Source organism: Pituophis catenifer, unplaced genomic scaffold (assembly GCF_029215685.1).
Source record: "Pituophis catenifer annectens isolate HBS135680 unplaced genomic scaffold, rPitCat1.0.hap2 SCAF_7, whole genome shotgun sequence".
Classification (NCBI taxonomy): Eukaryota; Metazoa; Chordata; class Lepidosauria; order Squamata; family Colubridae; genus Pituophis; species Pituophis catenifer.
In genome coordinates, this window is record NW_027256887.1 from 64,713,020 (window position 1) to 64,734,144 (window position 21,125).

At 34.4% G+C, this 21,125-nt stretch overlaps 1 protein-coding gene across 6 annotated transcripts in view; it reads left to right on the forward strand.

Annotated features, from left to right (window-relative positions):
* Positions 1–21,125, forward strand: part of RBFOX2 (RNA binding fox-1 homolog 2) — a 221,536-nt gene that overhangs the window by 184,858 nt on the left and 15,553 nt on the right. For 3 of the 6 annotated variants that reach the window (XM_070947652.1, XM_070947653.1, XM_070947655.1), the window contains exons 6-11: positions 7,062–7,154; positions 9,753–9,813; positions 13,169–13,222; positions 13,346–13,438; positions 14,552–14,684; positions 18,156–18,195. In XM_070947652.1, the coding sequence (XP_070803753.1) occupies positions 7,062–7,154; positions 9,753–9,813; positions 13,169–13,222; positions 13,346–13,438; positions 14,552–14,684; positions 18,156–18,195 (474 nt within the window). Of the gene's footprint in view, positions 1–7,061; positions 7,155–9,752; positions 9,814–13,168; positions 13,223–13,345; positions 13,439–14,551; positions 14,689–18,155; positions 18,196–20,531; positions 20,575–21,125 lie in introns of those variants that run through there. The other 3 variants (XM_070947654.1, XM_070947651.1, XM_070947656.1) reach the window with 3 other exon arrangements.

The following is a 21,125-nucleotide window of genomic DNA, read 5'->3' on the forward strand; positions in this document are numbered from 1 at the left end:
AGCTCTGTGGGGGAAGCTTGCACAGTGCATGTCTCTACTATGCTTGACTTAATCAATGCTAAGTTTTCCACTTTTTATTAAAAATGAACATCTGTCCCCCACCCTCACTCCATCACATCATAGTGATAAGGCATAGCTAGGATTATATTTGTATATCCTGTTTTTGAGATTCATAATCTACACAGAGTAGCTCCATCTGGATGTTTATATACAAGATTATGTTGTTAGCATATCAGATTTCCTATGTATTATCTGAAAACCAGAAAAGAAGTGATATTTATTACTTGTACATTATACAGTACATACAATACATACATTTACTATTGGAACTAATTTATCTCATATCTTAGTTTATAAAGATGTAGAGTAAAATTGATGCAGCACATAATTATTTTAATTTGTGAAAAGCTGCAAACGGCACTGAACCACATATTTTCTATTACTCATGTATCCACTATATATGTTTGAATGATGAAGTGAAAAGTGTATTATGTTTGACCATTACACTTCACTACACACTTCAGTATACCTAGGCTCTTGGAAATGGCTGTATAAGGAAGTAAGCCAGAGATGAAAAACATTTTTTGGATTAACAGGAGACTGATTAGAGTGCCATAGGCTGGCTATTTGAACTATGCAACCATTAACAGGTTCAGGATCTTACATTTATTGTCTTTCACAGAATGGAAGCAATCTGCTGTTATTTAATCTCTAAATAACATGCTATTCTCTGTACCGTTTAGATCAGTGTTTTTCAATTCTGGCTACTTTAAACCATATGGACTTCAACTCTCAGAATTCCCCAGCCAGCATACTGGAAAAAATATTTTTGTCTGCACTCATATACATCTACAATTTTATGCTGTGTACATTGGGTTTATATGTCCTTATTTTAATACACACTCAGGTATATTGGGCTGCTTCATGTTTTATTTTTAGTGAAGGATTAGCAGCAGACTAGTGCATGCTTCTGAGATCACACTGACTAACTGCTCTGATGAGTAAGGAAGGATACCAAATTATATAAACCCAGTCTATGGCTTGTTTAGCATGTTGTACAAGAGACTTCAGGTCAAAAGGAGTCAGAAAGCTAAAACAAAACATGTATTTTCCCAGTCCTAAGCAAACTATGGACAGTCTTGCTTGTTAATTCATTATTTATAGTTGCTCTCAGGAGGAGCTTGTGTATATGATCTGCGTAGCATGCTGTTTGTTCACTGAGAAGCCATAATAAGCCATAAGGCTATTCGGTCCTTATGTTTGGAATCTTCCACAAATTATAATATTCTAATAACTATTGAACTGCAAGTAAATAAACCAAACTTCTGGTTTTCAGATAATACAAAACCTGCTAAGATTAAATGATAGCTGTTTGCCCCTTTTCTTTCATCTAGATGTAATATTTAGCTCATAAAGACATTGATCAAGTTCTTTTCTATTTGGTGGTAGAATTTCAAACACTTGCCTCTCAAATTCACACCAATTCAAAGATTCAAATGAGACTGTTTTAAACACGGTGAATAGTATAAGCAGGATTCCCAAAGAGTGTTTGTGTTTATGGCAATTTTTAAAATTGAATTGGAACATTTTAAAAGAAGCTTAGGTTCCCAGTGGAGAAGCACAATTCTTTCTAGGGACCCTTCACTTATCACTCACTTCTTCTGCAAAAAAAAAAGTATGCCAAAACTTGAATGCTTGTATCCTACCCTGTGGTTTCTGTTCTAACCTAATGATATGAAACCTTTCTCCTCCTCCTCTTTCTTGGGAATCGGAAAGCAGATGCTCCCCGCTGCCTGCCTTGTGCTGTGTTCTCAGTATTACCCTTCCCCTTCCTGGGTTTCTCAAGGGTATATTCTTCAATATGTGAATGTTTAAAAGGTGAAAATGTAAAATCCAAATTGCTCTGGGTATGCCTACACCCATTCCCTCTATGGAATGAGCAGATCTTTATCCTTTCATAACTGTGGCAAAGGCCCTCTGCCAGATATGTCCAGTGTTGGAAAATTTGAGCATTTCAAATTACCCTTTAGTCCATCTGAGATGAGATGATATATTTTCATCCTGTTTTTGAATGTCAAATATATTTGTGCACATTGGCTGTATTTGATTTTTTTGTAAAAATCATTTGGAATGAATGAAAAAGTTATGAATAAAGGTTTTTGGTTATTCTTCAGATTTATTAATAAATGTTAATGCTTTTATAAGCATCTCAGCTTTGAATATTAGGCACAATTTTGGATAACTAGCATCATATTAGGAAAACTAAAAAAAAAGGTGTTTGAGCATTTACATAACAATCTCAGTTATGTTCAGACTTCTGTTTGTTTAATTTTCATTAATTTTTCTTGTTTCATTAGCAGTGCCTAGTGAAAGGAGCTGTTAATATGATGGTTGCTTCCAGTTTGGTTTCCGTTCAGATACCAGTTTAAGCTCGTATAGTATTTATATCAGTGGCATTCAAATTTTAACAAACAAGTCTAGTTTTCAATAGAACAATGATTGAACCAAGCCTTGAAGTCACAGTTGTGGTAATTATTATTATTTCTTCTACTTGTGTGCTGCCTTTCATCCAAATGTTTAAGGCAGTGTACATAGTGGCCCTTCTTCTGATTTTATCCTGACAAAGCAACAGCTCTAGACGATAATGAATAGCTCCAAATTACCATTGAACTTCCATGACTGAATATCGACTAAAATCTGGGTCTCTGCAGTCTTAGTCCCATGGATTAACCACTACATTATGCCAACTCATTCACCCATATTTAATAGAAAGCTTGTTCTGGTGATACTTCCCTTCCTTTATAGATAGGTTGGGTGGAGCAATGTGGCAGATAGATTTATAAATGAGTTTTCCCCCCTCCTATTGGTGGGATCTTGTAGAATTCTTTAGGGACCACTCAGGTAAACAGACTTAATAGTTACCTTGAGAAAGAGACTCCTTTATTCAATTTTATTCTCTGTTAAAATACTAATAAGCAGCAGGAAAACAATGGCCTTGAATGTCTGTATTCCAATGTCCAATGGAAGGGATTTTCCTCCCAGTGAGGCTGAGGTTTCTATTGCAATTAACAGTGGGAAAACAGTAGTGATTTCACTACCTAGTTGATGCAGTGAGGAAAAGTAGAGAAGTTCCTAAAGCTTTTTAGAGAACTAGTAAGGACCATATACTCAACTATAAAATCCAGTCATTTTATAGATAAGTGATTTTAAGAAATGAGAGATTGTATGCTCAGCTTAATTTAACTGATCTAGTAACAACATCCTATTTTATCACTCTAAATTTCATTTAATGTTGATTACTCTGTTCTCTTAACAGATGCAATGGTATCCTATTTTATATGTCCTCACTTTTTTAAAACAAATATTTTGGACAGCAAAAATACTTTTCTCTTAGGTTGAAAAATATTTTTCTTTACTTTTTTCCATAGTCTTAAACAATTTCGTTTTAAATTCCAGCATATGTACATAAACTTGCTTTGATCAATCCAGTTAAATAGCTAGAAAATATGCACCCTGGTTCAACCTATGCAAAATAATTCTAGGCAAAAATTCCACAACTGTTTTTTTGCAGAGCTTAAAGAATAGTGTCCTTACTTTAAATAGTACTAGGATATTTTTTGTGGAACTTATTTTAATCACTCATCTCAGATGGATTATTGTATATTGACTTTGAAAGCAAATAACCTGAAAGCCTGGATTTTTAAGTTTATTTCTTTCTTTATTTTTGTTGTTGTTCCATTTGTCCAGGCTTCTGGCTGTTGACTGAGTTTTTTTTTTAAAAAAACTGCCTCTTTGTATATGCGTGTATACATATATATATATATTAACAATTGAAATTATGGAAAGTCTTTCCCAACACCTTGAGATAAAGATGCTGCTTCTGAAGTCAATGTTCTAAACACAGTGGGGGAAAAAAGTGTTAACAATGCATGGATTTCAAGGGGCTCCTTTTAGTTTCCTTTGAATTTATTTCATTTACTTGGTTTTCTTTTTTCTTTTTTTGGTTTTTTTTTATGATTATTTTTTTCCCTTAATTTCTGTGTTCTGGCCACACCCAGGAGAATCGTCTGCTTTTGATTTCTCCCTTTACGGTTACATGGTAAATTTTCTTTCTCATTCTTCAGAGATGGAAACATTTTATAAAAAACTCTGTACAATTATTATTTTACACTGCTCATCCTGTTGCTTGTTATTTATTGCAGAATCTGAGGCCAGACTAAAAAGGTGACAGTTACTCGGTGCCCTTGGGCTGCAGGTTGTTCTGAATGTTTTTGAGGATTTAGTACAGTTAGAAGTTAAATGATCTGGGTATTGTTTTTAAACTGAAATGAAAGTTGCATAGTAAAATCAGTTCAGTCTCAAAACTACCAGCAAATTGAATTATAACAGGTTAGTGGGACTAATGATAAAAGTATGTATCCTTCTTGAACTAGTTACTTTCCTTTTTTCTTTCTGAACTGTGAGATATTGAAAATTTTAATCCAGTATTAAAATACTGCTTTGGTATGATGGGGCTATGTTTAGGGAGGATAAAATCGAATTTATCTTTAAAGGAAAGTATTTATTCTGTATGACATACACTCTTTTACTGATACTAGAAATTCTTTGTAGCTTAGAGATGAATTGTTGGGGTTTTGGCATTTTCTGGACTTGGTTGTTATCCTGCACATTTTTGGAGAACACCAACAAATCAATACTTGCTTTTATACTTGAGACTTTCTCCAAGGATTAAGTAAAATTCAAAGGAATTCAATAACTTTTTGGTCAAAAGTTCTATGTCATGTGTTTAGGGTGAAGATGTAAAAATGTTTAGAAGTGTAGTAAAATAATATTAAGTAAAATGTGTACTCATGTAATATATATATATATATATATATATATATTCATAACAACCCTGTAAAACAAATTGCACGAAAAGTTTTTTGCACTCTGTGTTTGATTTTTGGCTGCAGTGATAATACTGGAATCATGTCCATTAAGACAAATCTTCATGTTATTCACAGATTTGTAACACCTAATGCAAAATGTAATGTGCTTGAAAAATATAGAGGTGTTAAAGATATAGCTCACTTTGCAATTACCATTCATAATCTATGTAGAGCTGGGAAAAGGGAACTTTTAAGGCATTTATTTCATTTTGCAGATAATACATACTTGCTAAATTCTTGGAGTATTGAGTCAATCAGTTCTAATAAATTCACATTTTCCTAATCATGACATAGCAAAAATTTATAAAATTCCCCAATAAGCATAATTTTAATCCAATTAATGTAATAGGGAGATTTACATTAGTGGAAGGTGGCATTTTTCACCCTGCTCATCCAAAGAATATAAAAGTCTACATTTGAGGAACAAAACGGGGTGAAATGTTATAGTGGCCAATAGGAGTAAATTCTTTATCCTATTCCTTGAACGTTGATTCTACAGCAATGAACTTCAGAAATATAAACAGCTTATCATAGGAGACCCAACTGAAAATTCAGTATATGTAGCACTATTGTTAACGGTGAATATTGGGCCCGAACAAGTTCTTGTTACAATACCTTCAATTTTTTAAAATCAATTTAAAAATCATGAACTACTTACTACTTTTTCCTCTATCTGAAAATATTTATCCAGCTACAGCATATTTTTATTACATGAAGCATACATGCTTCCGTTTCTTGAAAATAAATATAGGGTTAGGTCTTAAATGTCCTACGGTAGTATGATTATGCGAGTCTGTTAATAAATCCAATTGAATATATTTGTACTTTGTAAAAAAGGCTTATATATTGATTAAATAAATGTTTCTGTCTTAATAGTGATAATATTAGCAATTATCAAAATTAACTGATTATGTTTCATAACTAGTGGAATTTTACCTTGGCATTTATTAAGGTAAATCTATATATTTTTATGACTGAGGCAGTTACATTTAAAGCATTTTAAAAGTTAAATAGGAGTGGGTTATTTATTGCCTAGATGTAGAAACCATCTGGATCCTTAACTAAATCCTAAACTTTCAAAAACAAGATGAACAAAGAAGCAATCATTCCATCTTTATATTCAGTCATTAGACTATGTTTTATGATGTCCTTTAATTAATTTTGTTCTTTTCCATTAGAAAGTTTTGTTCAACCTCATTAAAGTACTAATTCTAGAATGTACAACTTCAACAATCTGTGAAAAACAATGCTTCACTTAGTGTTTTCTGAGTGAAGAAGCCAAGCATTTATTAGGCATTTATTTTATTAGGTACAAACAGCTATGCTTTCCTCTGTTGAAATAGAAAATAGATTAAGGATTGTTTTTTTTCTCCAGTGAGCCAAGGTATCTATTCCTAGCCATATATTATAGTATTATTAATATCTACTTTTAATACCCTAGGGATTAAGATAACCAGTGTGACCTTGCATTAAAAAAAAGCATATTTTAAAGAATACCTTTACTCTAAAAAAATTAACAAGGAACAGAAGCAAAGATGCCCAGGACATTGTCAAAATTTTATACATAATGACACAAACAAATACACACACACCCACGTTTTTGTCCCTCATATATTTATTCATTGTTAAAAATACATATATTAATACTATTCATGAAAATAATAAGAAAAGTTAGAACTATCACACGTATCATACTTCCTTTTGCTAGGTTTTATTCAGAGCATCTTCCTGTGCCTATCCTTGTCATATGAAAGGAAGTTATTGAGAATGCTACAAAAGAGAACATATGAGTGGTCATTTATGGCAAGATTTCTTTCCAGGTTTTAATACATTGCATTTGATCAATCTTGGAGCTAGTTTACTTTTTAGAATGTGTCTCGAGTAACTATGCTTTTTTTGGTCTGGCCTCAATTGCTTTTATGTTTTATTATTTTCAATCTGATTAAAGTTATTTTTTTAATTGAAATTCTTTCATGAAACATGCATGAACCAAAAATGTGACTCTAGGAGAGTATTGCTAAGTTGTGCTGATGTCAATTTCATACTGTGATATTTTTTTCTCTATTTATCTAGATATCAGTATTTCAATATATAACGATGTGCATGTTTTCCCCCTTCTCCCGCTGCATGCAGGGATTCGGGTTCGTAACTTTCGAGAATAGTGCTGATGCAGACAGGGCCAGGGAGAAATTACACGGCACCGTGGTAGAGGGCCGTAAAATCGAGGTGCATGTCTTCAGTAATTCAATTTCTTCTTTATATTTCTTCTTTGGTTTCCTTTTTGTGTCTTGCCTCACTGATTTCACATTGGGATTCCTGTCCAGTGCGTGTGTGTGTGTTTGTGTCCTGTGTTTTTCACTCCCGTCCCCTGCACTGAAGGGTATAAAATAACCTCCCAATATATATATATATCTATATATTTTTGTTATTTTTGTTATTTTTCTTTGTCTTTGTTTTCCTTTCTCTTAAGTTTGTTTCCAACACACTCCAAATTTTTTGCCCTTCTGCTATCTTGATTTTCCTTTGCTTCAGTTAATGAGGCTCCGACTTTCAATTTCCAAGCCAGATCAAAAACTAACAAAATGAGCACAGTCCCACTTGTCACTTGGTATCTAACAAGAAAGAAGGGGTGGGCAGCCAATATCTGCCCTTGATTCAGAGGCCAGTTCTCCTCCATATGAGTGTGAAACTAATGTATTGGGAAGGGGTGAATGGAGAAATCAGGAAAAACTTGAGCCATTGAAATATCTATGTAAATGTATTTCAAATTAAGAAATATGCACTCCATAATTATTTCCAATGAGTGTAGCCTGTGATAAGCACAAGATACTTGTGTTACCTAGATGAGAGGTAACTTCTTAGTGATGAATTTGCTGTTCTCTCATATAGAAGGCTAACTGGCCCCTTTTTGTTCTTTCTTTTTAAAGAAAAAAATTACTAAATATAAGGAAAAATTAAAGCCGCCGTTTTGAGTAAGATGTCTGCATATTTTGCTTTTTTGTTTTGTTTTGTTTTGTTTTGTTTTGTTTTTTGTTTTGTTTTATTTCCCTTTTTAATGGTTTAGTGTTTAGGGCCCTTCACTTGACTCACTCTTTCCATGGTAACTATACACAATGCTGGCGATGGTACGAGTTGGCGGTAAGTGAAATCAAAGTGCTAGAGGAGAAGCTTACTTCTTTTCTTTTCTTTTATGCAAAACAAAAAAATTAAGAAAGAAAAAATCCATCCGCCATTTCACATTAACACTACAAAATGTGATTTGACTTGTTGTCCCTCTCCCCCCCCCTTTTTCCTTTTCCTTCTCTCCCACCCTTTTATTTTCAATGCTGTTGAGTAATGCCACCTGGATTTTGGATGTACATACCATTTTGTTTAAGTCTGAGCTGTTTGATTACTGACTTTCCAGTAATTTTCCTTGCACATCTTATTCAGAGTTACCAAACTCCAGTTTTGGCTGGTTTTATTAATGCACCCATACACTTTTTCATTTTTGCCTATCCATCTCTTCCCTCCGCCACTTCTTTTCTGCACTTCCTCTCTTTGGACCTCTGATTGTTCTCCTCTCCTCACTTGCCATTTTCCTTTACTTAATTAAATACAGCTGTTGGTCTTTGCTGATTGGTGGTTTCTGATTGGTTTTGCCCATTTTTCCTTTAAGTGCTTGTATGCATTCTGCTGTAGCAGTTGATTTTCAGGCACTTGCTCCATCTTAATGATTGTCTGTGAGACCTCTCTTCCTATCCCCATTAATCAATTGTTGTTGTTGTTTTCTTTTTTATGTGTGTTTTAACAGCATGCTTTCAGTCTCATTGTTGTTGTTTCCCATTCTTTTTTTTTTAAATGTGTAATGTTTATATGGGAGGGTGGTGGTAGTCAGGAGGGCTAAAAATAGAGCGATGAGATTCCAGGCTCCCTTCTTCCCTGCCCAAAGCTCACTTTTGTTTTAAAGTTCAGAGGGCCTTTGAACCATCCTTTTCTTGATCTTGAAGTTTGCATGAGGCTTTTTCTTCCATTGGGACTAGGATTTTGAAAAGTTACTGATTCTACCTCTACCTTCATCTCTGCAAGACTCTGTGCCTATGTTTGACACAGGGTTGCCATTGTTTGGCTTTATTCACCCCACCAGTGTTTTACTAGCATCATCTGTGCTGCAACATTCATTTGCTGCAGTGTTTAGAAAGTTTGAGCAATGAGCAGCTCAGTAGGGACAGTGAAGGAGACTAAAAATCAGGAGACACTTCATACATTTCTAATAGTGTTCATTTTTCTCCTGACAAGGCAGCAACTAGGGAAGATTGGGGTTGATGGCCTCTCAAGATACAGTACTCCAAAATTGAGATACAGGCCAAGCAGTGCTGCTCTGGAATGCAAACTCCCTTAGAAGAAAAGCAGCTTAATCCCAGACACCTGGGAATAGTTCTTCTGCCCAAATTGCAGCAGGTTTTTTTTTTTTTTTTTGGTAATATTAGTAGACCACTGCAGTTCAGTGAAAGGCTACTAATGGATCAGACAAGATTATTTTTGTTTCTGTAACTGGACACAAAAAGATAGCAATGGAAGAGTTTTTGCCCCTGAACCAGTGAGCATCAAATAGTGAAGTCAAAGCTGGCAGGGACGCCTGAGAAAATCTGCTCTTTTTAGCCTTTTCTTTGATGCATAATTAAAATTCAAAAAATTAGATATGTTTATAATTATAATATATAAAGAGAATCTGTAAAAGTAAATTTCATTGTGCTGATTTTTTAAAAACATTTAGATTTCTATCATTTTCTCTAAAGCATTGTGCTTCCTTCCCTCTCTTCCCCTTTCCCTTTTAATTTTTAGGTTAATAATGCCACTGCACGAGTAATGACTAATAAGAAGATGGTCACACCATATGCAAACGGTAAGACAAAGAATGGAGGAACCTTTTTAGGCATAAGAATTAAGTTTTCTCTTTGGTATTTCAGAATAATTTGAGAAACTTGTTTCTTTATAGGTATAGATAATTGAAATACCTAACAAGAGATAGACAAGAGTTCTTGGAAATATCTTGAGAAAGAGGGCACTTATTTGAGCCCACAAATACAGATGAAATACTTTGGCTTTAGGAAATCACTTTAAATATTCGGTTTTATAACTTGCTAATGAATTGGTGAGAAGTGATGTCTTCACTATTATTGATATATAGTAACTGTGCTGATATGTATGCACAAGTGAGGTTTTTTTGAGTGCGTTTAAAATTGGAAGTGATTAACAGAGATAGACAGAGGATGCATTTATATTCATTTACATTTATCTTGAATTTTTAGGGAGGCTGCCTCCTACCCCATGAATCATAGGAAAAAGAATAGTCAACTTGTGACTAAAAAAAAAAAAGCTACAGGTAGTCCTTGACTTACACAATAGTCTTTGACTATTGTGATGGGAACTCAGTTGTTGAGTGAAGTGTCATTAAGTGAGATGCCCATATCACTACTTTGTTCAATGACTGTGATCCCAGCTTTCTCAGTTTTGATGGTTAAGTGGATGGATCAAAGAAGTGTGAGGACAGGAACTCATTCTTTGGGCTGGAGAGACAAAGTTGGGATCCTGAAGATCTGAGCTTTAAGTGGTGGACCATAAAGCATTCTTTCCAAGTTATGGTAACTTTGAACAATCGTTAAACAATTGGTCACAAGGACTACTGAGGACTACCTGTATCTGCATAATTTGCTTTTGCCTATATATAGGCACATCTATCGTACTATTCTCTTTTAGGATAGCAACATCATATAAAATACATAAAAAGAAGAAAGGCAAAATAATTCTATGCGGGAAGATAATTGTAAAAGGAAATTAATTAAATCTACATTATACAAACACCATTCATAGTATTCCTCCATATCTTTCTATATTTGCAAACTATCTTGCTTCCATCATGTCCATTCACCAATTCATGTAATGCCTCTGTTTCTTTCATTTCTCACCTATACCTTTTTGGACATTCTTTTTGACAACTTCCAATCATGTCTTTCTTCAATTTCCACTTCCTCTCAACAAATTAATTCTTCTTTCATATATTTGTTTTATGATCCAGTCTTTATTCATTCTCTCAGTAAGGTCAAATTACCTCAGAGTTCTTTTTTTCTTTTTGCACTATCTGCTCACTTTTGTACTCATTCCACATTAATTCATTACTTGTTCATTCTTGACTGACTGCTACACTACAGAGTTTATTGCACATATTTTCTAAGTAATCCTTTCCCACTGTATTCAATTTAATTTGTTTCTCCTCATATACTCAATTCTCATTTCTACATAACAAATGTGCAGAAGATTACTCCCACACACAGCCATTTTCACTTACTTGTATTTCATTCCTTTCAGCAGACCATGTGCTTTCTACCATCTGTCTGTCAGCATTTGTACATCTTAAAAAATTTCTCCAACCATTTCCACATCTTTACAAAACATTCTTCCAAGGAGCATTCATTCCTCTACTTGCTATATTTTTTGTAATTACTCATTCATTTTCCTCGTTAAACAGAGCTCCTTTGTTCATTTATTCACTTCTCTGCCTCATACATTTGATCTAACATTTATTGCAAATCGTTTCAGTTCTTAACTAATATGGCATTATCTGCATACCGCACACATTCATATCCCCAATCAGCCCAACATCATAAGTGTACATTACCCGTGAAAACATTAAACAACCAAGGAGATGGTTTATATACTATTTGATGATGAACCGTTTGCTAAGCAATTCATTTATTTTCAGGCATGCTAGTATTTCATTGTATACCATTCTTACTTTATTAATCAACCAATCTTCTAATTCATGACACAAACTGTTATTTAAGTCTATTCACTTTGTCATATGCTTTCTTTAAATTACTAAATATATTTTTTTTTCACATTCATACATTTCTAAATTACCTTTTGAAGAGCAAAAATTTAGTGCACATACTACCTGCCCAACATAAAGTCACAGTACTAATTTTGTTCCTTGTCAGCTCTAGTTCCCTTTCAGTGAGAATTCTGCTAAGCAGTTTTTTCATTCCAAGACACATTTAACAAACATTTGTGTGTGTGTGTGTGTGTGTTTTTGTTATTGACTCTTCTTATCTTTTCATTTGTATAGGGGAACAATAATCACATTGGCTTAATTGTCAGGTGTTGATGTGATCTTCACCAATGCATTAAAACAACTTACACTGCCACTTCATAAATAAGCCACATCCACATTTTAACATTTGTTCATTTTCACACTTGCACTTTTACCATTTTTAAATAATATCATACTATATGTGATTTTCTTTTCATTATGTTTTGGCAATAACATTTATAGCATTCATTTCAGTGCTATTAGAGACTCATATAAGTCTCTAAAATATTCTTTCTACTATTCATTTGCCTCTGTTGAAGTTCAAATTACTTCATCACTTATTTTTAACTCTATTCACTTTGCAGAAGACTCTTTGTTGAGTCTCAACTTGATTAGCTACTGTTTTTTATAGGTTTCATTGTCTTAAAGAGAAAGTAATAGGAAGTGTCTCTTGATTAGCATATGCATTTGCATTATCAAGGTCAAATAAGATAAGATAACCTTTATTGTCACTTTTCTGTGTACACAGTGGCACATATTAAAATGAAATTCTGACACCCCCATCAAAGAAGAAAAATATATGCAATCTGGGTAAATCCTAAGAATCGTACAACATTAATTTTATAATATGTTCCTTGGTTTGGCCCTTTCCCATTTGGGTTGAAGTATGATATATGATGACTTCAAAGGCAAGCATTCCTCTCAGTCCCTTCAAATGCTCACCAGTGTCCTTAGTATTGTAGAACCTTTCCTTAATTGATGTTCAAAGATCAGTTCAAAGATCTGAATTTTAATTTTATAAATAACACAATCATTTCTGTGTGGCTTCAAATTTTTCATTTGATCTTTCACTACAACCACAGCCTTTAAAAATAAAAATAAGAAAAACACAATGCAGTGTGAGCTTTCATTTTCAGACTGCAGGAAGGATTTGCCAGAAAGCATTAGTGATTTGTATTTTCTCCTCCATTTATGTCCAGAACCCAAGAAATCTGGAAAATGTAGCCTGTTTTTATGCCTAGGAACAATCTGTATGGAAGTGAGGTAATAATTACTAAAAGATAGAACATAGTTACTAGAAGATAGACAATATCTGTACTGATATATTTGTTTATTTGCTTCCTCACTGACGGAAGGTCTAGCTGCTCACATCTGTCTTTATTTTTTTCAGGTTGGAAATTGAGTCCTGTAGTTGGAGCTGTATATGGACCTGAATTATATGCAGGTAGAAATTAATACTGATTCTTCCATTTCTGCCATTTGACTGCAGTGGTGATTGTTTATGTTCTCAATCTGCTGTTTCTTTATAACCTTTTTACATTTTTTATTCTTTTTAAAATTAAATTAGCATCCAGTTTTCAAGCAGATGTCTCGCTGGGCAATGACGCTGCAGTGCCCCTGTCAGGAAGGGGGGGTATTAACACTTACATTCCTTTAATCAGTAAGTAGCCCCTATTGGCCCCTGTATTGTTACTGTGCTTGAGTAAACAGTGATCTGTTCGCCCTCTTCTTTCCGGTTTGTATAATATGTACTTGAAAGGATGGGCCTTGGCAGAAAGAAATGCTACTTCTTTGGGCAGTGGGAGTGATTCATCCCTTCTTGCAATGCATTTTACAAGATTGTTTATGGATAGGGTTTCTCAGGGCGATCAGGCTGTTATAAATTAGTATGGGAGGGAGTGGAAGTGGAGGGTCCAATTGTCTTGGCTTTAGCAATGTTAACAGGCCCTACTCCAAAGTACATGTTATTCATGCTACTAAACTGTGAGTCCACTGCAAGCCCCCTTGTGGCATGCTCCTAGAAGCACCTTGGGTTCATTTTGCCTTGTGACTGACTGGTGCCGTCTAAGTATCCCTTTATTACATTGTGTTCCCAGCCACCTTCTGAGGTTTCAATATCATTTTGCCCTGGGCCAGTTTACTCTAGCATGATGTGTAATAAAACAGGGCCCAATATAGATGGAACCACTTAATGGTCACCTTTGCCAGAAGGTAGGCTCTTGGTAAACTTGGTAAACCTCATCATTAATTATGGCTGCCTTCATTAGGATGTTTTGATCATTTTATATTTAAACGACATGTGATGGAAAAGACTGAGTTGGAAGGAGAAATACACATACACACACATGCTCTTAATTCACAAGTTTAATGCTTATGAAAAAAGCATTTTAAGCATTCCCATTCCAAGTAAATGGAAGAGTTATTACCTGCCTGTATTAGTAGTGACTCTATGTGCTTCTCAGACTTTCTAACCAGACTGCATGGCATTATCAAAATGGGGTGGAGGACAAGTTTGTGGTGAAGAAGGCATGACACAACATTAATCCCTTGCATGCCAGGCCTCTCTGCAACCCTACCTTTCCTTCAGGATCATGTCACAGCAAGAGATATGGGAGGGTTTCAGAGCTCTAAGCATGCTCCTTCGCAGGACAGGTGCAGAACATTCCACCTCTCTGGAGTTGGGCATAAGCCTAGTTAAATATGATTGTAATTGACTGGGCAGAGGAACTGATTCTTCTCATATTTTTCCTTGTCTGTCTGTCTGTCTTCACAGTACCCAGCTTCCCTTACCCAACTGCAGCCACCACAGCGGCAGCATTTAGGGGAGCCCATCTGAGAGGACGAGGAAGAACAGTGTACGGTGCAGTACGAGCAGTACCTCCAACAGCCATCCCAGCTTACCCAGGGTAAGAATGGAAAACCATCCAGCAGTGATCTTCAGAATAGGACATTCAATGGATTGAAAATAGGGACAGGAGGTGCCAACACTATAATGCTCTGCACTCCGTTATACTTGGGAAAGGCAATCTAAAACTTACATTTATGATCAGAAAGAAAGTTTCATTAAATTGGCAACCCAGCAGTGGGAAAAAAAAGTGTTCAAAAACACTGTGCCAATTGTTCTAGCTTGTAACAATATTTTGGCAGCCCAAAATAATCTGGAAAAAAATGAAGAAATAATCTTATATAAAGAGTTACCTAAAAGGTGTAAAGTCTGTGGAGTGAGGCTACTTCTTGTTCTCTGAAGTCCAATTTCATTGAATTACCCAGACTGATAAGCATTGTTTGTTAGCTTCATTATACATTGTAAATTGGTCAGAACAGAACAGAATAGTTACCCACAATGGATTTGCTTTCTTGATTAGAGATGTTTTGAGAAGGGTTAAACAAAGATTGAGCAGACATGTAATGAAGAATAGTTTTGTTTAAACTAGATTTAAAAACCCAACCAGAATAAGCAATGTGTTGCTTCCTTAGATTTTAATAGTTTCAGTAACATAACAGTTTAGCAGTAAGCTGCTCTTATCATTTCAAAGCGTTGGTTGTTTTACTATTTTAAGTATGTTTTCAAGACTGACAACATTCCAGTATCTCTGTTGCCAGTTTTAGTTCTAACATTTCATTTGCATTAAAAATGAAAGACTAGGTTCCAAACTTTCTTGGAACAAATCTAAGTAGAAAAGAAAATACCAAGAGACAGTTGGATACTGATCTCTTCTCTTTTAATTAGAATTATACATTAATTGGGGGGATTATTTGCTGAAATATTTCAGATTATGCTAGGTCTGTTATAAAATCTTAGTAACCAAATAGCCTAGCATTTCAGGCTACAAACACTGTGCAGTTACTGGATAATTATTTTCTGTATTCCCGCTTTTTCCATGGTTTATGTAAATATATTTTATGGTTCTACCATATTAAGTAACATGTATCTGCATTCAGCATCCTTCATGATTTATATAGATAGAAATGCTGTGATAGCTTCCATGAATCACATAGCATTCATGGGATACCATTTAATACCTAATTGTTGATACAAAGAAATAGAAAGTTATAAACTTCCAACTAAAATTGTTAGTTGTGATTATGCCTAATAATAACAGCTAAAGTATTCCTAGAAAAGAAAACTAATTTACTGGAGTTGTTTTTTTTAAAAAATCCCAATGGGATTTAAATTTAATATTTCAGTTGAAGACAGTTTAATAATCTCCTCAAAAATAATCTTCAGGATAACACTTTATCCTTTTTAACTCTTTTCAGGATTTGTATTTTTATTTAATTTATTAATAAGTATTTTTTATTTTCTTTATTAAATTTCTTTGTTGCCCATCTCATAACAAAATGACCGTATGGCTTACAGCATTAAACATTAAAATTGTAATATATAAATATCTCTGAAACAATAAAAATAGAAGTTCAAATCCAGATAAAAGTAAAATAGAATTTATAATATTTATAATAATATTTATTATTAAAATATGTGTAATAAAATTATTACTAAGGGAAGTCCCAATCCAGATCAAATTAAAAGATGAGGAGGAATGGAATAGAATTCCTTGTAGTCTAGTACCAGTTTGGTTTGGTGGTTTCGTACTTTTTTGGTATATGATAAAGGGGAAGATTCTTTGCAAAGCAGCTCAATACAAGTAAATATTTTATATCTTCTCCATGTAATTAACAGTAAGAAAGGTTTTTTTAAGATTTTGTAAGCTGCAAAACCTGAAATTCATCTTACAAACTTACTAATTTTACAATACAGGATTTATAAACTCAAAGCATCCCAATAAAAAAGGTACCCATTTTTGCCTCTCCAGTGTAATCAATATTATATATCAATATTATAAACAGCACACTCTCCCTGCTGAATTGACATCACTTTCCTACAGTAAATTTTCATCAAGTATATTTATGCTGATCAGCTATGTTTTTGTAGTTTAAAATTTGAAGTGGGGTGCAATGCTGCATGATTAGTTTAATAACTTAAGCTTGCATCACTGTAGAAATCTGATGATTATAAAGCAAATTTATAGCCAAGCTATCCTAGCCTTGTTGTTTGTAACTTCCTATAGGTGGGTGTGTTCTGATCAGTGTGAGAGAAGCTTGGCATCATTTTTCACTCCAGTTGGCATATGGAAAAAAATTACAAGTAATATTGTCTCCTAGCCTGTGATAACATTAACTGGTAAGCCAGATACATATACACAAGGCTCTCATATATGGGGAACTAATGCTTTTTAATATGAGTGATTTAGCATTCATCTATCAAATGATTAAAGTTACAGAAAGCTGTGCAAAGCATGCATTCATAACCAGGGCTGTGGCAAACTCTTCTCTTACTTTCTTATCTTTCCCTGATCTTTTGCCCTATCAACACAAAGCACATTATTCTATGAAATGTTCTAATAAGTTGTAGTAATTTCACAGTTCATTTCTTTCTGGATGTGCTAGAACAAACTATTTAGTAGCTGTTAGATTCGAAATGAGGGAGCTAGGTACATTCCGTAGAATGTATCATTGCTATCTACCCAGGGATTCCCCTTTCTTATTTTTCCAGTTCTGCAGCCTTGGATCAGTTACCTAACCCTTTTAGCTCATGATCTCTGCTTCTGAAAGCAATGCATTGTGGGTATTTTTATTACATTTATTTTTCCTTACTTTGATCAGAATTTAATGATTCGGGGTTTTTTACTCTGAGGATAAATCAGTATTTTTAGATGCTAAATAATCATAATTTGCATGCTTGTGTGATCGGCCAAAACTTATTGCATGTCTAATGTAAACAAAAACAAAAACAAAAACGAAATAGGTGATGTATGGATATCAGAAGTGATCACACAAGGCTGCAAGATGCAGATGAGTACACAACTTTTGGTGTGTTTTTGATCTAGGTGGACCCCAGCACTGGATGAACTACTCCCAATGACCTTGCTTGTTCTACTTGGAGCCCGTTACATGAAAGCAGTTGATTCATTTATTTAGAGAGTTAATTAAAGCCTTTCCAGGTTAATAACTAAAGTCGAGGTTTCTCAAGTTGTATTTTTCTTTTTCAAAGCATTGAAATCTTAAAACAACAACACTCTATTGTACAGCATAAAGGTTGTTTTCTTCCCGTCCCCCCTTTGCATACTGTCTGCCCTTCTGCCCTGCCCGCCTGCATGCCATGGAAGATGACATGGAGCTGTCTAGCGTGCGTGCGCAAACACAAACTCTGCTGATTTGCTCCTGCCCGATAGCCCAGGTTATGGATTCATACATCACCTGCCTGTGTAAAATGCATGTGCATGCTGCCGTCCTCAATAACCGGAATGTGTTTTCTGTTCTTTTTGTTTTTGTTTTGTTTTTTTGTTTTGTTTTGTTTTTGTGTGAATTTTCTGCAGTGTGGTTTACCAGGACGGATTTTACGGTGCTGACCTCTATGTAAGTACATATACTTGGAGCCTTCTCATCTCCAACCCATAACAAGCCAGCCTTTTTTAAAAAAATATTATTATTGTTGTCACTGTTTTTCTTGTTGATGATGATGTTTTTGGTTTAGTTATGTGTTTCAGAATATAATTTTCTTTAATTTTCTTCTTCCCTGTATATACATATATATATATGTATGTACATATTATATATTAAAGAATGCAAGCATGTTTCTTATTATTGCACTTGACCTTCAGTGCAAACCTGAGCTGAGGTTTTTGACCATTGCCAGGTTCAATATACTGAATATTCTTCTCACAAAGGTATGGTGTAGTTCTAATCAGCCTAAAATACAATTAGCAAATGAAAATTTCCACCATTGCTCTTTTAATTGGCATAACTTGGTTACCCAAAATAAAAAGGTTAAACTTGCCTCAGACCCTTCCTTTTGTTTATCCATTTCCTTTCTTCTCTTACGATCTTTGAAAATTTATGTAGGGATTGGAGACTAAGGGAACTCAAGGTCCACAAATGTTTATAGGTGAATGTGTGGGCCTTTTGCAACATGTTAAATATTATACCCAAGTGTAAATAAACAAATAAATAGTAAATGTTTTGGTTAGCATTTTGACACTATCCCCTAAAGGTGATCATGATATATCATGTCCTTACTTTGTTCCCCTGGGTCAAAAAATTAACTTTAAAAAAGTATTTTCTTGGATCTCCTCAATCAGCTGGTCTAGTTCACAGCTGTCCTTATATCAGGCTTCCTCTATTTGATGCCTTCCAGATTACACTGACTTTCACCATGCCCATGCTGGCTCAGATTTATAGGAACTGCAATCCAATACATAAGGAAGTTACCAAATTCGTTAGAAGTTAACAATGTAGCCTCTAAAACAGCATAGAGGCAACTAAAAACTATTTATTTACTAACTAGAAATCTGCAGCTATTTTCTGGTCAAAAGGACAATAAATAAAGAATACTTTATGCATTGGTTAGATAAGCTAAAATACCAGCTGGCAATAAAACTTTTTACTAAATTAATTTAAAGTATAATTCTGATTGCAATGTTAGTGGAAGAGAACACATGGGAACTTTGTGATGATATAATGAATGTAATATGCTTTTTATTGAAGCTATTTCATTTTAAAAGACATATCATATAGAAAATATGTGGAACAATCTTCTCTTGCTTCTGGAATCTAGCCTATCAGTTTTTATGAGTTTAAAAAAAAGATATTTCCCTTGCAGAACCTGAGTTAGGGAGATATTCTGCCTAATAATCTGCCAGAATTATTACAATTCTATTTCAAGTTGTTGTAGGCATTGTTTGTGCACTTTTCTACCTTGTTTGGATTTCATTATGTCATTTTTGTAGGGGAAACAAAATAGTCGTTCTTCCCCCTTCCCCCAGCACTGCTGAATTGTTATCTCATACAGAGGAATTCAGTGAAAATATAACCAAATGAAGGCCATCCTCTGAGTTGTGCTTTAATGCAATATAATAAGAAGCATCCAGCTGGGTAATTCCCCAACTCCAGCACAATGTCCCCTATTGCAAAGTAGCCTTGATATTTACTTAAGGTTTAAAATTATATTTTTTTTAAATATTCAGATATTTCATTCTTTGAGACTAGTGAGAATAAATACATCTCTCAAGGTGGATGAACAAACTTTCTCCATTGCTTTTCATTGCTAACTGAAGTGAACGATAATAGTAACATCCCGGTCAATAACTCTAAGCCATCTGCTTTCTGCTGTTTTAATTGGCATGAATCAAATGGGTGCTGTTTCTCCATAATAATTCACCAGCAATTCATTTTCTTGCCTCTGTGGGGAAGCCACTGTTGTGGGAGGAATGAAGAAAGCATTTCTTAAAAGCAGGAATGAAGGAAGGTTTAAACAAAATTGTTCCCATGAAATTCAGTTTAATAGCAAGATATGGAACTGAGATGATATGAAAGAGAAAATAGTGGTTTCTGCTTAGATCTTTTGCTTTTCTATCGTTTTCTTATCCGTGTCTTCCTTTTCTTTTCTGGGGCAAATATTCCTAACTACTTTATTTCCAATCTAAAGATTTATTGCTCCCTGGCATTAAAAATGCAGGCCCAGGGTGCACAGGGTAGGTGTGGGAAGTAACAGCTTTGATCACAGCTTCCACTAGTGTGGTTTATTTATTTCACAAAAGCAGTCATCCTAAAGGACCAAACCTTTTGGTGAAACATGTGCTTGCATCCTAAGGAAAGAAAAGGCTGGTAAGCCCTTTGCTGGGGTTTTTTTTTGTGTCTGATTGTTTCCCTCCACAGCTGTGTTTTTGAATTGCTCTTCCTGTGTTCTGTTATAGAATAGTCTTACAGGAACCAATCATTAGCGCTAAAATACCTCAGGTAGGAGTGCCAGTGTGACCTGCCAACCAATCAGATTGTGGATTGCAGTGGGATAAAGAAAAAAAAAATTGAATTAATACTAACAGTTCCAATTAGAGATGGGAACAGAGTCTTTTTAAAAATAAAAATAAAAGGCCAAATATGTTTGTGAGCATATGATTAAAACTCTCATTTGTCTCAGTGCTGCACAAATCCCATAACATATAGGAAGGTTTTTCCAAACATATGTAGGTAGCAAACTAGGAGAACTTTTTGTGTATGTGACAAGCATAATACAAGCATGTGGGGTTTTTTTTCTTTTGTGTTTCTTATCTATAGTTAGAAGCATATATGCTAGCCTTCTTGAAAGAAAGCTTGGGAATGCTAGTTCTATGCTTTGTGCTTTTAAAAATAAATAAACTATTGTAGAGAAGCACAGAAGTGAACACATTAATTGCAGGGTATTTAAAAAAAACACTGAAATCATTGGCTCTCGACTATTTTCTGAAATACAGTAACTCTCAATAATAAGCGGTGTCAAGATACCACCTTCTAAACAAGAGGCAGAATGT